Source organism: Malaclemys terrapin, chromosome 14, assembly GCF_027887155.1.
Source record: "Malaclemys terrapin pileata isolate rMalTer1 chromosome 14, rMalTer1.hap1, whole genome shotgun sequence".
Taxonomy (NCBI): Eukaryota; Metazoa; Chordata; order Testudines; family Emydidae; genus Malaclemys; species Malaclemys terrapin.
Window position 1 is genome coordinate 24975692 of NC_071518.1, and position 16819 is coordinate 24992510.

Genomic DNA, 16819 nt, shown 5'->3' on the forward strand with positions numbered 1-16819 from the left:
AAAAGAAGAGTCACTAGGGGTTGGATAGAGTAATTCTGGTGGTTGTAGTTGGGGTACAATGCTGCAATGAGTTTACTTGCTCTAAGATTTAATATTAATTGGGAAATTCCCTTAATGCAGCAATAAATTATTTTTCAATCAACAAAGTTGTAAATCTTTGGGTATTTTGGTTAATTAGTCATAAAATGAGCAGCCTTTTTTTTACTCTAGTGATAAGAATAGCAAAGGGCCACTGAACCCCCTTTTTAGTATAAATGTAAAAAAATTATGCCAAAAAGTTAACAAACATGAAACTATACAAGGTATTTGTATTACTTAGTGTATCAATCGGACAGTTCTTTCATAAATTCTATTGCTTACCCTTCAACTTTAAAGGACTTGTTTTAATTAACTCATTAGCTTTCATTAGCTTTTTAGATTTTCTAGTCAAATACTAAGTAGTAGTACTTTAGAATGAAAGCTCAAATAGGAATGGGCAGATAACAATTAAAAGCAGAAATATAGTGAAGTGTGCTGAACTCACATCTTCATAAATGTCAAAGAAGGTTGCCACCACAGCATCTTTGATTTGATTTAGATCAGAGAGTTCCCAGTAGACTTTAAACATACGATGTACGCTCCTGCAGCTTGCATTGTTGCATGGGACATTCTCTAATAAAAATGCCTGCTGATTGCTGTAAAAGAAAAAGCCATTAACAGCTTATCCCATATAAAGGCTGTATATCATATTTCATCTGTAATCTCTCCTACTTAAATATTTATAACTTCATACCTCTTGAAAAGCGACTATAATAAAAAGAAGCTAACAATTGGTGGATACTTTAAATCTACACACTACTAACCACCCCTCTGAAAGACAACTTGTTTCACTTTATCCCTGAAGCAGACGTCATTTATACTAAAGTCATTTAAGGATTAAAGGGAGAGTGAAGAAGCCTGGTCCTGGAGTAGAAAGTATTGTTGATATTTTCCAAGCCAATTAATAAAAATATTGTTATGTTCGATAATGTCCAGCCCAACTTGAAATATTTCCTTTAATAAAAAAATGTAACTGAAATACTACATAAATGAAGAAAATTAGCCTCCACCCTTGTATCAATATATCAATGACTTTATGAATCAAATGATTCTCTTAAGGTTTAGGAACTTTTTGTTCAAATTTAAGGTTACACTAATTTCCTAATCAATACATTTTTCATTACTGTTCTAAAACAATAACTTCTATAAATCAATGGTACAATAACAAACAAGACATGGAAATAAACTGAATTAGACATTTGCTATCCTTCAAAAAGACACATGATACAGTGAGATTGTGATAAGACAACACGGAGAACAAAACCTCGGTACTAACTCATTAATATCATCAGTCTACAGACTTACCAAAATGCATAAACCTTTGCCTTATAAAGTTCCCCCCTCCCCCTGCTTACACTAAGTTTTCTCCTGAAATTTGGGAGAAAGCAGCAGCTTTCTACAAAATCTAAAAGGGCGATGTTTGTAGTTAAAAAATGTTAAAACAATATCCAGACAAGTTTGTGAATTGGGGGTGGGGTCACAGCTCACTCCATGCTCACAAGATCTTACAAGTTTGCCAGTGTATTAGGTTATTTGCTACATTTGGATATGATATACTGTGGAGAGAAAAAGACAATGGGTAGACAACTGTACCAACAGAGAGGACTATTTGCCAGGTCTGTTAGTCAAAGATTGATAAATGACAATACTGGTGTTTACATTGCATTATTCATGTCTCTCACACAGTGACTGGCTCCTCTAAGAGTGGGTGGGGTCCAGTGCACATAGATGAATTACCTGCTGCCCAATAGGGTGCTTAAGAGAAGGCACCTGGGCTTTATAAAAGGGGAGACAGCTGCAGGTTGTTAGCAGATGCTCACAGACATTTCAGGGAGTAAGAAGGTTCCTGTAGGGCCCAGAGTCAGCAAGGGAAAGAAAGGCTTGTGGAGAAAGCCAAACTCCAGGCAAAAGGTGCAGCTAAGAAAGCAGGAAGACAGACACCCCCCCCCCACCCGGGGAGGAGAAGCTGTCCCCAACTTGGGACTGGGGTGAAAGAAAATAACTTTTAAAGAGAGGACAGACCCTCAGGGAGGAGGGGCTGGGCCAAGCTGAAACAGGGATGAAGACTTCATAAGTTTAAGATGTGTTCTGAAAGACTTTGTGCAGGACTTAATAAACTGGACACCAGGAAAGGAATGTTTTGAATATCTGGCCTGTGTGGACTTTTTTAGGAGAACCCGAATTAAGGGCTCAGCAAAGCCACACTAGCCAGCTGGGATGCTATAAGGGGCTTGACAATCTGTGATGCACTTCATGAACATTAGCTAATTACTACTTACTATTTACCTCACAGTTGGATCTCCATTTTACAGAGCAGTAAACAGCACAGTGTATTGCAGTGACCTAAGAGTGTTCCCCCAATCTCAAGGACTACCATCCATAGTCAATATTTTGGGGTGTGGATTGAGGATTTTCTTTGAAAAGTCACTATTTTCCAGGATTTCAAGCCAGAATTGGAGCCTGGCCACTCAATTGTTATGGCTCTCACTGACAGCATCATGGAATCCACGGATGACTACCACAGGACATTAACTAGGGATATTTTCTCTCTCATGGACTTAAATTTGTCATGCTTCTGTGTGTATATGAGTGTGAATGTGTGAGAGAGAAGGTTTTTTAGGTTGCCACAAGTGGACATTATGGCCTAGAAAAGAATGCACTTGCCAATGAGGGCTCTAAAAGCTGCTGAAGAAGCTTCAAAGTTCCTCTTTCTGTGTACAGTGTATTTTGGGATCAATTCACCTGGTAGGAGTATCATGCCCTTTGCCATGGATGCCACTGCTGCATCACCTTTAGGGAGGATGAAAAGAGAATAATTGCAAGAGGGCATAACACAACCCTGAGAGAGCCCAGATCTTCCTCCTGGGAAGAAAAGGCATGTCACAAAGATTCCCTGCAAACATCTCCTTAATGAACACACACTTCTTGGCTTTCTGCTTGCCTCATTTAGCCTGCTCCACCAAAAGAAAGTTGAGAGAGCAAGTACAAAGAAGCCCACTTTGGGGAGGAATGCCAGTGAAACTCTGATCCCTTTTGGAGGAGAGAAGAATGATTTTTGGGGAAAGATTTTGCTAGCTGCAGTCCCCAAAACAGATTTAAATGCTACAATTGCAATGGATAAGATAGAAGTACTGAATTGCTGCTCTGCTTGCACCACCACCGGCAAAGAATCTGGTGGTTAAAAAAGAAAAAAGAAAAATCAAAGCGGTGTGACTAAGACCTACAACTTCCTGGACTACTCTGAAACCACCTCAAGTATCTACTGGAAGAAATACACAACAAAATGTCTAAGATTGGGGGAGAGGCTGAAATCCAGAAATAGTTTGTTTTTGGTTGTTTTTTAAAAAAAACATTCTCTTATCTGATATAATTTGAGGTGCGCTACTGGTTATGTGAATCCCCTTCTTCCCTGCTGTATTAATACTTCCTATACAAAACAAATGACTCAATCCTTTGTTTATTGCTACACTCCACATTTTAATGAAACTTTTATAAAACTATGAGCCTCCTTTAACAATTTTGTTCTTTAAAAATATTGTCAAGAATATTTTTGCATTTATATCTAGTATGAATCATCACCATTTTATTACCTCTGCAATTTTTCTGACATTATACTGTCTAAACTTAATACCACAGCTCATTATCATAAAAATGGTAGCATATTATAATTTCTTTATGTATTATATTAGTACCTTGTCAGGTAAGGCTAATATATGATATGGTGACACAGCTCGAGCATAACATATTGTTTCAATTTATCTTTTTCATCGTCTTTTGATACATTCATTTGTAAATAGATGATTGTTACTTTGCAAGAAATTTTACTAAGAGGCTCTCTCCCAGTTTAGTTTCCAACCACAATATTTTGTTTTATCATTTAATCTAAATGATTAGATACCAATTTTTAAGATAGATGGTTTTTCAGATTTGAATTGCATCATATGTTCAAGACCGACTATTTACCCTATATATGATGGAAACCATAGGAAACTTATTTACTACTGTATCTTACATTTTCCTTCCTTGGTTGTCTGAATGCCTTTCTGTTGACTCACGCAATATGGTCCCATGCCAAAAGAATATATCAGAAGCTCATAGTATGGACAAGCAACAATGGAAATTACATTGCAAAAAAAGAAACACTAGGAAAAGATATTAATAATAAAATGGCATTGAGAAAGGCAAGAAAAACTGGAAGGCAGGCAACACTGCAAATAAGCAGACGATGTAAGGAAAAACTTATATATATTTTGAAAGCTGAGAAGCACACAAATAGAAAAATGTCCAGTAGACAGAGGACAAAAAACACAAATTCACAGATGCTGTCTCTCTCTCTCATGGATGAGCAGAGACCAGGAACAGTGGTTGTTTACAGGCACAAATCTAGGTTTTGTCTGTACATACTTAGAGGTTGTTTTTTTTTATCCTGATTAAAAATAAATAAATAAACTAGTACACAAAATTTAAGGATAAACACAGTCGCCTTGATTCTTAATATGCAAAAAGCCAACAATAACAAAACCCCAAAGTAGTAATAATGAAAGTAGTATTATAACTAACAAAATACGAACAATTGTGAAAAAACCTCAACCGTGATTAGAATTCTCCACCCAATTATTTAGTAAGGGGTAAAAAAATGTATTAAGAACAACACTGTCTATTATGGCCATCTAAACATATGTAAACGCTTATAGCAAGTTTGTGACAAGGCCAATTTCCTATTATTTTAATGACACTTGGTGGCTTTACTATCTCAAAACAAACCTCGAGTCTGACAAAGGAAGAGAGTCCTTAAATGGCAAAATGATATCCCTGAGAGTGTACAATTCAAGAACAAAACAAAAAAGGGGGGGGGGGAAATGGGAGTAGAAAATGAGCAGACAGTAATATAATGATAAAATGTCAAGTCAATGCAAGTTATGCTAATGTTAAAAAAATAAAATATAGCAATTAAGTTGAAGTACTGATATGCAGCAGAGCAATGTAAGCCCACCAAGCAAAGGAACTTTGATTTAGGACTGCCACATCACCCTTAGCATGCTACACACAACATTAACAAAATATTTAGTTCTCCAGCCAGTGCTGAGTATGCAGATTGGTATAACTAATTTATTTGCCACCTGCATAACATTATTCCAAACAATTTATGAAGTATACTCAAGGGAATGTAATGTTTAGTGTAGTGTGACCTTCCAATAAAAGACTGTATATTGCTGCAAAGCTAGACTTACCAGGGCCAAGTTATAAGAGGCCTGGCTTAAATCAGAATACCTTTCTTTCATGGTTTTGTTTGCGTCCACCTTAAGGTTATTTTAACATACTTTTTGGGAAATAGTAGTAAATATCCACTGCTCAGTTTCTCATGCGCACCTGACCTTGTGTCATTCTATGAACTTTACAATGACTGCCTGTTACCTAAAGGATATCTGAATGACTAATACCTAGCTCCAAACATTCATGATCATATAGAGTGGCCTCTATCTTTTAGATTTACTCAGTTCTAGGTTGCCCGTCTGGCCTGTATATTAAGGGATATCCCTTGTTTTACCCTACAGATGACAGCCTGTAGCCAATAATGAGCTACTAAGAAACATTTGATGAAATATGTTTTCAAGTAATGCTGCTGCAAAGGATCATACAGGGTGTTGCCAATGTATTATTTTGTTCCACCAAGAGAATACCATGAAGAGAAGTTGCTTAAAAATATGCTCTCTTTTGTATTTTTATCTACTTAATGGTTGTTTACTTAAAATATGGGTAGTCATTGTGTTCAATTTCCTAGTTGTGAACTATATTGTTCACTGTTCTTAAACTGCTATTCATGATATATATGTACAATAACATGACGATATACTATTGGCAAGTAAAAATGCCTAGGTTACTACATTTGAACAAAAAAAAAGTATCCTTGGAAAATAATTTGTTAGGTTTTATGTTTATAGTTTAATACCCATTTTCCATGCTTTTTGGGATGTTACATGAAAAGTTGTGTTGAAAGTAACTGGTTACCATTAAATTTAATATAGCTTAGAGAAAACTCCTAATTAGGAGGCTGAATGTAGCAAATAATGTAGAGATGCATATGCAGTACTTAAAAAAAAAAGTTTTGAATATTATTAGAGTCTCTAAAGACAGAGTATAAAGAAATGAATACATTAGAACAACACTGAAGAGATTAACTGTTGTATAGTAACTGGATTTAAATCCTTTTACCTATTTATTATAATTTGAATACCAGAAATTCCAAGATTTTAAATACAATCCTATTCAAAAGAGAGAAGATACATGCATTTGTATTGCCTATAGATTTATATATAGGCAATACAAATGCATGTAGATTGGAATTCTAATCTTCAGATTCTGATTCAAGTATTTAAGTAAATCATCCTTCATAGGCAGAAAAACATATAGAAGCCCACTCTGCATTAAACCTCTTCAAGTATAAGGACTTTTGGGGTTCAAAGGCACATTTGGGAGCAAAAAAAATGAAATTATTTATTTAAATATATTCATGCTGTCAATGTTACAAGGCCATTATTCAAAATCAATAGGATGTGGCAGGAGATGAAACAGCATGGTCTTATTTCGGATATGAAAACACTTGAGGCTATCCATGATTTTTCTTCTTATTTACTCGTAAGAAGAGTGAACCAAAGCCATCCCTGATCATCTCAAAACATATTATCTCTACTCCAATGTTTTGTAGAGAACTGCAAAAACCCACTTTGAATCAATTTTTCAGAAGGATGCTAAATGCATATAATCAGTTTTATCTTTATTCTTCCATGTCAGAAAGCCATTGTTATAGATCAGCATGGTTTCAGATGAATAAAATGCTGCATGCCCCCTTTAATTCCACTAAGTTACAATATCATAGCAATTAAAAACTAAGCTTCCTGGACTCTATCACAGACTCAAGTCAAAGGTTTAGAAAAAAGCTCTTATCACTTAATCATAGTAATCAATCACTGAAATTAGATGTGTAGTAGTAGTATTAAAGTTGTAGGAAAAATAATTAAATAGCTTGATCCAAATAGACGGTTCTTTAGAAACTAGCTGAGGTTTCCATTTTTGTTTTATTTCACGTAGAGTTTTAAAATTTAATTATTATGGTCTATGTGAATTCCATGGGTCCTTTGAGCCAATGTTGCATTTGTTTAAATCTGTCTAAAACAATGAATTAATAACACAGCTAAAAGTAAAATGCGACAGTGATACTGGGCCTACAAAAAAAAAAAATCATTTTATCAAGGCTTATTCTATTGGAAAATATTAGGAAGCTGCTTCTGCGATTCTTATGCATAGTTAAATATGCTGCATTTTTTCTAGTATTGTATTTTTCAGCTCTTAATTTCACATCTCTGCTGTCCCCGCTAAATCTCTTTGCTCTTCTAGCCTCTCATTTTTTCCTGAGAAGTCTGACAGAACTCCCCAGCTCTCTGAGTTCCTCTGATCTTTCCTCACAGCATGTCAGCACCTCCATCTGCAATTTTAGTTCCCTAGGTCAGTCTGTGCGCCACACAGCTTTGATGGATTCAAGCCTGCAAATAACTTTTGTATGATAAAACCAATATTAATATCTGATATTTGTGATGCTGGATGTAAAAATAATCTATAGGAGACAAATGGGAATTAAAATTAATGTGTTCCACCAGTAATTCATGCAATGAAATGTAAGTTACTTCCATTCTTTTATTCTGAAATATTTTTAAAGCATCCAAAGCATACAGATATTGTATATTCTATAGCTATTGCAAAGCTCAGGAAGCATCCTAAGAATTTCAAAGGGAAATCTAAAATATCTATCATCATTGTCTGAGGGAAAAAACGTTGAATGTCCAAACCAATTTTACATTCAAGGAACACGGTTACACTGTGTTTGAATTATTTTACAAAACACAAGAGTCATCTTAAACATATATTGAAAATAAACTTAGAATTGATTTTTCATCAACTTTTCTTCAAAAGTTTTATGTAAAAGAAAAATTAAGAAAAGAAAGGTGGGAGACAGTGAGTGTGCACACACCTTTACCCAAGAGTACAGTAGAACTTGGAAAAAGAAAAAAGGGATGGGAAAGCACAAGAATAAGAAAATTAAGAAGCAAAGATTTTACAAATACAGGGTTACTATGTGTCCCTGAAAACTGACTTCCCTGATTTCATAAGTCTCTGCAGAATCATCCCATGAAGACTCTACCAGTCCACTAAGCAGATGAAATTGAGAGTACACCAGCTAAATAGCTGATAGAGGAGAGCTCAGTGGTTTGAGCATTGGCCTGCTAAACCCAGGCTTGTGAGTTCAATCCTTAAGGAGGCCACTTAGGGATCTGGGGCAAAATCAATACTTGGTCCTGCTAGTGAATGCAGGGGGCTGGACTCGATGACCTTTCAAGGTCCCTTCCAGTTCTAGGAGATAGAATATTTCCATCAATTTATTTACTTATATGTACACCTCTATCCCGATACAACGCTGTCCTCGGGAGCCAAAAAAATCTTACTACGTTATAGGTGAAACCACGTTATATTGAACTTGCTTTGATCCACCGGAGTGCGCAGCCCCCCCCCCCCAAAGCACTGCTTTACCGCGTTATATCCGAATTCGTGTTATATCGGGTTGCGTTATATCGGGGTAGAGGTGTACTTCAGAGACCACGTTGTCACAAGGCTAGCCCCTATGTTGCCCAACCCCAACCTCCTGATATGTGGAGGGGATAGGCTTGAGCCAGCCCACCCTGGCATGTAAAATCGCACTTCCATGAAGTTGAAAACTTAGCCTCTAAGCAATGATTGAAATTGTGACATTAAAGGCAATGCATCCAAACCACCACCACATACAAGTGTCTACTGTCCAGATCTGTACAAGTGGTCTAATTTCTTCCCCATCTCTGCAGCAGATGTGAACAACATATTGTGGCAGAGCACCTTGCTGAGAGGAGAAATGTGGAGAAAGGTTGATAAAGGAAGAGGGAAGGAGGAAGGCATTGCATAGTAGAGTAATGTGACAGGAAAGGGAGGGCCCTTTTCTTTCTCCCCTCCCCCCAAACAGTTGTGCATACTATCACCATCAAATAAAACTTTCTCTGAGCCCAGAAAGCCACTGGGCACCAATCTTGGTTTCTCAGTTCAAAAATCTAGTCACTATAAAGAAGCAGTAAGCAAAGGACAATAAAACAGGCTAAAGAAGAAAGAGAAGTCTATGACTCCAACACTGGTAAGGCTTAGCAGCATTATTGATGATCACCAAAAAACGTACAATGCTACCCTTTTCCCTGTATGTTGGGAAAACAAAGGATCCTTGCAGGCTGATACAAAACATCAGAAGGAGTGTATCATATACTTCAAGAGATACGAAGTCTGCAAAAGCCAAATTGGTTTATTGAAATCATGAGCATCACCTACAAAGGCCCTGCCATCTTTACAAGCAACTTAAGTCTATTACCTCAGCTACCATAATTCATAGATGATGGCCCAATTCTAGGATTAATGCTTACTACTGTCTACTGGATACACTGCCATCTAATCTAATGTCCTTAAATATAGAAACTAACCATGCATCTGAAATCTGTGTGAAGCTGAATAAAAATTTGGAAGCAATAGTGAAACTTGTGGAATGAAAGGTTGCTGTGTTGATAATGCTCTAATACCAGTTAAACATATAGCTGACATTGGACAAGCATGAGGAAATCTAAATTTCATGTGGAAATGTTTGGGTGCTAGATGTTCCATAAAGGCAAGAAACTTTCCATGTAATAACATATAACAAAAATGTTAGTTTCTAAACAGGGGATCCCCTTTTTCAGACAGGGTAGCAGGTGTATATTGGCTTCTTGCAAAGAGAAAAACAATAGCAATGGAAACAGTTCAGAGTCAGAGTTTGAGTCACAATTTGAAAAAATCCTGGCTATCTGGGCCTGTGACAAAATGCTGAGCTCACCTACAGAATTACAGCCACTGTCTTGAATGAAATAAACTTTTGTTTTTCTCCCAGTCTGGCTCTCTAAGTTAGGAAGAACAAAATAATAATATTAAAAGTATCCTCCATGGATAAGGGAGCAGAGACTTCAATGGTGTTTTGCTGACAAGCTCAGAATCACCCATACCAAGAAAAGTGGTCTCAAAAGTATGGCTGAGGAAAACAAAAGAACAAAAAACAAAAACAAAAAACGGTTTGGACTATTTGGAAACAACAATGAAGATGAGATTTAATCTCAGTAAGTATAATAATTGTTAACCTTACTACATTATTTGTTTGATCCTCACATTTGATATTCAGTCTATATGATGTAAAAGACTCGCAACCACAATTGGCTGTAATGAATTATTTGTTAAATTAACTTGTTTAAATAGCTTGTTTTTATAAGCATTCCAGTCTAACACCATATTTGCTCACTAAATTTTGCTGTCCTCTGGACAACAGACTAGTAAATGATAAAGCCCCACTGAGATGTTTTTTCTCTCTCTTGCTAAAGTTAGATTTTGATTATATTCAGATATATAAACTGATCAATTAAAGAACAAATTAAAAGAGGCACAAAAACCATTCGCTGTTATTCCCTAGCTTTGGACTTAAAGTGAATCGTTGTATACACAACAACTATCCTTTGTACTAATTGCCATGTGCACCAAAGTAATGGTCAAAAAAGGAAAAAATGTTAATTGGAGGCTTGGCAGTGAAATATTTAGACATCTATAAAAGTGATGGGACATTTTAGGACGTTATCATCAGAGACCTCTTTATAACCTTTTTCTTCCATCTTTGAACATTTCTCACCATAATATTTTGTATGTCACAATGCTTTAGAAAGCTGACCTTTTAAAAAACGATTAAACCTTATTTTAATTAAACTTGTTTATCTGACCTGGCAATGAGTTATCCAACTTCTAAGTAAATACAAAACAATCAGTTCACCAATTATCACACACAGGGATATTCACTCGAAAGTTTATATATTCCCAAGTACTGTCTTCCAATCCTTGTAACCAGATTTTAAAGGTTCACTATCAATATTTTTGGTTGTGAGGGGCACAAAAGGTCCATCTAACTAATCTAACTATGGCAAAACAATAAAATAGTTTATACAAGAAAAATACAGACAATTGTGGGAACTGAGTGGTAGGCCCATGGCTTCTTAGAATACTTACTGTTTGAACATTTGGTATCATGAGAGAGCATGTGTGCAGCTCAAATAATCAAAGCTTTCAAGAGAGTTTTGGTAAAGATGTGGCGTGAGTAGGCAAATATAGAAGTTAGAGCTTACAGACAATACTCAAAGAATAATTACTGGTTTGGTTATTTCATCCTGTTTTTAAATTGATTTTTGTTTGAAGCATAGACCACATCTGCATTCTAGCTATTATTGCCTTCCTGAATCTTTTTTCTTCACTTCCTGCATTTTAAATAGGTTGACAACTCTGAAATTATCTTTAATTAAGCAGCTGTGTACAATTATGTCTTAAAAGTCAGAACAATTTGTTTCCCTGAAAAGTAACTTACCGTACTTTCTTAAAATTTTCAGTTAGCACTGAAAATATGGTATGAATTGATAAAAGGACTAAAACTGTCTTAGCACAACCATAATACCTCATACAAATAAGAATTATATTAGTAGTTTCTCTTGGTTCCTGCAGTTAATGTTTTCCTTTATTTCAGGGTCTTTTTTGATTATGCTGTTTCATGACCTTGTCCTTCATTTGTTTTCTTAAGAGCTGTTCTGATACGGCAATTACAGCATCAAAAAGCACACACTATATTTGAAAGAATAATGATACTTATCACCTGGATTGATTGGTCTTCAGCTGTCGTTAAGACTGAGCCGATCACAACACGTCCGCCATTCTTCTGGCACTCTTGCCTTTCTTCTCACGTTTGTCCGAAACGTTTAACAATGTCCCATCTTCTTGGAGGCCGACCTGGTGGTCTTTTCTGTTCTCGTGGGTACCACTCAGCAATGATTGCAGTCCACCTATTGTCCTTGAGTCATGCTGTGTGGCCCGCCCATCGCATCTTGTTAGATCTGCTTTCCATGACAATATCTTTCACACCACTGCATTCTCTGATCATATCATTTAGTATGCGATCCAGAAGGGAAATTCCCAACACAGCTCATTCCATTGCCCTTTCAACTACCAACAGCCGCTGCTCTTCTCTCTTCGTCAGTGCCCACATTTCACTGCCATTCAGCATGGATGGCAGTACTGTTGAATTGAAGATATTTGTACGTGTGGTCTTGTAGATTTTTCCTTTGAGGACGTCCTTGATGGAATTAAACGCACACCATCCTGCCCGCGAGAGTTCTCCATTTAGGTCTTGGCACATATTAACATCTTGGCCCAAATATATGTACTGTTCCACTTGGTCGATTTCTTCTCCTGTTACTATTATTTGGCCTTTTCGTAAGAAGTCTGATTGCATGTATTTCGTTTTGCAGCGGTTCATCTTCAGGCTGACCTGACTGCTTTTCTTGTCGAGTCTTTGTAGCATGCTCTGCAGTTGGTGCTTTTGGCAATTAGTACGATGTTGTCCACGAATCTGAGATGAGATAATCGTTCTCCATTTATGTTGACACCACTCCTCCAATTGATCTTGTTTATAACCATTTCGAGGCAGGCCGTGAATAGTTTCAGTGAAATCGTATCTCCTTGGTTTATGCCTTTCTCGATTGGGATGCGGAGGGGAGTTTCGAGGAGAGTAATGTCTGTTGTACATCCCGTATTCGCTTCCTTCAACAAACTGATGTACTGTGTGTTAATACCCTGCTCTGTGAGAGCCTTTAATATTGCGTTAAACTCGATGCTATCGAAGGCCTTTTCATAGTCGACTAAAGCAATGCACAGTGGGAGTTTGTATTCCCTCTCTCTTTCTAGGAGCTGGCTAAGGGTAAATATATGGTTGATTGTGCTAAAGTTTCTTCGAAACCCTGCCTACTCTCTCGGCTGTTGTTCATCCAGACTCTGCGAGAGTCGGTTCATTATCACTTTTGTAAAGAGCTTGTAGATGTGAGAGAGCAGGCATATAGGGCGGTAGTTCTTAAGATTTTCTCAATCACCCTTCTTGTTCAACAAGATGGTGTTCGACTCCTTCCAGCTCGATGGTATTTTTCCTTCTTCAAGATATCAACTGAATCTTAAAGCGAGGGCCTTCCAAAGTTTTTTGCCCCCTGCAGAAATAATTTCTGACATTATTCCACCTTTGCCTGGAGCTTTTCCCTTCTTCATCTGGTATAGTGTGCTTCAGACTTCACTTACGATTGCTGGGGGGACACTTTCTTCTGACTCTTGGAGCGTTGGGAGAGGGACGTTGATTCTTGATTTAAACAGTTCTGTATAGAAGTCCTTGCAGACCTCCTCCATCCCTGCTCTATCAATTACTGTCTCTCCGTCCTTGTTCTTCAATGCTGTTACGCTCAATCTATACTGCGTCAATTCCCGCTTGCATGTCTTGAGGCTCTTGCATAATTCAGCTGTTTTGAGGAGCTTTTCTTTCCGGAAGTTCTCAAAGTCATCCTTCAGTTTTTGCTGTATAAGCTTGCACAGAATGCTCGGTTGTTATCCGAGCTCCTTTTCATATTTCTCCACTTCTCCAACAAGCTTTTCATTTTATTCAAGATTCTTCCCTTCGCCTTCCTCAGCTTTTCAATTTCAGCTGCTTTTATGCAATGTCTCAGCTTGTCAGCAAAGATGCTATAGTCTTCATCACACTTTTCCATCTGGCTCCAGTCAAACCCAGAAATCGTTTTCTTCAGCTTTGCTTCATCGAATGTCTTCGGATGCTATTTCCTATTTGCCAGCTGTAACGCCTTCTTTTTCCACCGCTTCGTCGAAAATCAACTTCGCTCTAAGCAGGCGATGGTCACTGCCAGTGTTGAAAGGCTGCACCACAGAGACGCCTTGAACGATACACCATTTATTGACTAAAATATAGTTGATTTAATTCTTGCTCTTCATGTTTGGCGCGATCCACGTCCACCTTCTTGCGGTCTTCTTTTTGTACCAGGTGTTTGCCACGTACAGTTCTTTCGTTTCTGCCATCGCTACCAGTCTCTCTCCTCTTTCATTCCTTTCATCGCTGCCATATCTCCCTATGAACTTTACACCAGCTTTCTCTCACCAGACCTTGGCATTAAAATCTCCCATCGTGACAGTGTAAGTGGACTTTTGCACGAGGGCTCTTTCGAGCTCTTGGTAGAATTCTTCCACTTCTTCGTCCTCACTTGCACTTGTGGGAGTGTAGGCCTGGATGACCTTGAGGGTAGCTTTTGACTCCATCTGAAGATGCAACACACAAATATGTGATGATACTAGCTGGCATAATATGACTTTCAAAGACCAATTCTTACCGACGATAAATTGGACTCCTCCAACATTTCTAGCACCATCTCTCTTTCCGAGCCTCACAGCGCTGCCATCCTTTCAGTTGTCTTCCAACTCCTTCTTTTGTCGGGTTTCGCATCTTCTCCTTTTCTTCTCCTCCATCAGATGGTTTAACGTTTCCTCCCTAGCCAGCGACCTACAATTGTAAGTACACACAGTGAGGGCTGTTCTTTTCCATGTTGGCCCAGCACTTGACATTTTTAGCAGCCTTTCGTCGCTCATTTTCCTCTCCGCCACCGTAGAACAGTTCGATGATGCGCAGGGAACTAAGACCCATTTACTCGTGTTGTTTTAGCTGTTAACTTCCAGCCATCCCACTGGCTAGGTGGACAGGCATGAGTACCTCCTCAAGCTTACCTAGCCTTCAACCTCTAAGGAGAAGGAGATGCGCTCTTTCTGAGACAGCAATCCCCCTCCCTGGATTGAATATAGTCTGACACCTTTGTAGCATGGTTGGACCTACCAGGGCATACTCCCCGCTATCATAGCGGTCAGACGGCCAGGGCCATCTTACACATTAAGAACTCAGAGTATAGAGCCAAAGAGCATAGATCAACACATTCAGGATCAATGTGTCCAAGAAGGAAACCCACTAATCAAAGCCTAACACCTTTCTTTAGCAACAGAAATGCCCCACAATTTATACATTAAATAATAATAATTAAAAAAAGCACTATTAAACCCATCATAGTAGTTGGAAATTTCACTGAGACTTTTCCTATCAAAATATTCCTGGGAAAAAATCTACACAATATATTATAGAATCATAGCATATCAGGGTTGGAAGGGACCTCATGAGGTCATCTAGTCCAACCCCCTGCTCAAAGTAGGACCAAGCCCCAGACAGATTTTTGCCCCAGATCCCTAAACGGCCCCCTTAAGGATTGAACTCACACCCTGGGTTTAGAAGGCCAATGATCAAACCACTGAGCTACCCCCCCCATCCTTCTGATTTACATGTTAACTCAAATTAATGTTAAAGGGACATACACACAACTTAATATACTCCTGCATCTCCTTTAACATCAAGGGTGAACTCTTGATCCCACATAGGTCAATGGGATTTTTGCCATTGACTTTAATGAGGCCAGGATTTTACCCAAGATATTTACAGAACTTTTTCCTTGTCAGTATCAGTGTTTACTCACTTCTTGAAAAGCAAACTATAATCCAACAAATCTATTGAACTCTTTGATTTACCACTTTTCATATCAAACGGAATATACTTTGTTTGCGTGGATACATAAAAAAGTATTTTATATTTATATAGTATCTTTCTGGCCTAAATGCTTTATAGAACACCACTGAAATGCGGCCACCTCTAACAATACCAGGCTGCAAACAAAAACATAGATAACTTCAGAGAACAGAGATAGGATGAGAGGTTACCAAAGCTAACTGATAGTGTTGGAAATAGTTCGGTGGTGTCTATAATATTCATGTAAAACCTGACAGCACCCAGCCTTTTAAGAAGAACCAACCACATACGTGCACTATACAGAATTTAAAGTATTTACATCAGATAGATAAAAGGGCTCAATTGATTCTTTCAGACAGTGGTTCCAGAAGCCCTGATTTAGCCAAGCACTTAAGAACATTCTTAAAGTTTGGCACATGCTTAAGTTATTTGGTTAATAAAGATAGACTTTGCTGAATCAGGACCAGGAAGTGGAAGTATTTCAAATCTAATACTTAGACTTCTAAACTACAAATAGAAAAAATATTAAACAATTTTAAAAGGTCAGAACCAGTACTTCTAACGTAGCTTCATCAGATCATGATTTCACATAGCAAAAGACTTGCAATATCCTGCTAGAAGAGGAAACTTAAAAACAAAGCAGTGGGACAAACTGGCAGGTCATATTGATACAGGGTAAATTGAGAAAGTGAGACAAACCTACTGTATAGATTAGAAACTCTCAGGGAATGGAGCTGTTTTATTATCATTGCGTATAGTACCTGGAACAACAGAACTATGATCTTAGACGGGTTCTGTAGAAACTACAGTAAAACAATCTTCCACTACAAATGGATGAAAGGCATTATCAAATAACACTATGTATATTATTTTACTGTGAGCTGACAGACACTAATAGTTTATATATACACCGCAGCACTAAAATAATAGGGTAAAGAGACACACTGGACATTAACAAGAAAGAGTCCATTTGTATGTATTATAGGTGTTCTTTTATTTGCAGAACTACAGCATTTACAGAACTAGTTACTGCACCCAACATAACACCCTTAAAAAAAAAAACATTTTATGCATTCCTCCTACAAAGATTCAGTTGATCAAAGATGCAGTATGTAGGAATTTTAACCTGATATATGAAAATCAACTTTGATTTTGTCTGCAGCAAATCAGTGT

The 16819-nt window shown here is 37.6% G+C and overlaps 1 protein-coding gene across 3 annotated transcripts in view; it reads right to left on the reverse strand.

The window, feature by feature from the left end:
* Positions 1-16819, reverse strand: part of ITFG1 (integrin alpha FG-GAP repeat containing 1) — a 219656-nt gene that overhangs the window by 91404 nt on the left and 111433 nt on the right. For all 3 annotated transcript variants that reach the window (XM_054048876.1, XM_054048877.1, XM_054048878.1), the window contains one exon: positions 524-674. In XM_054048876.1, coding sequence (XP_053904851.1) covers positions 524-674 — 151 coding nt within the window. The remainder of the gene's footprint in view (positions 1-523; positions 675-16819) is intronic.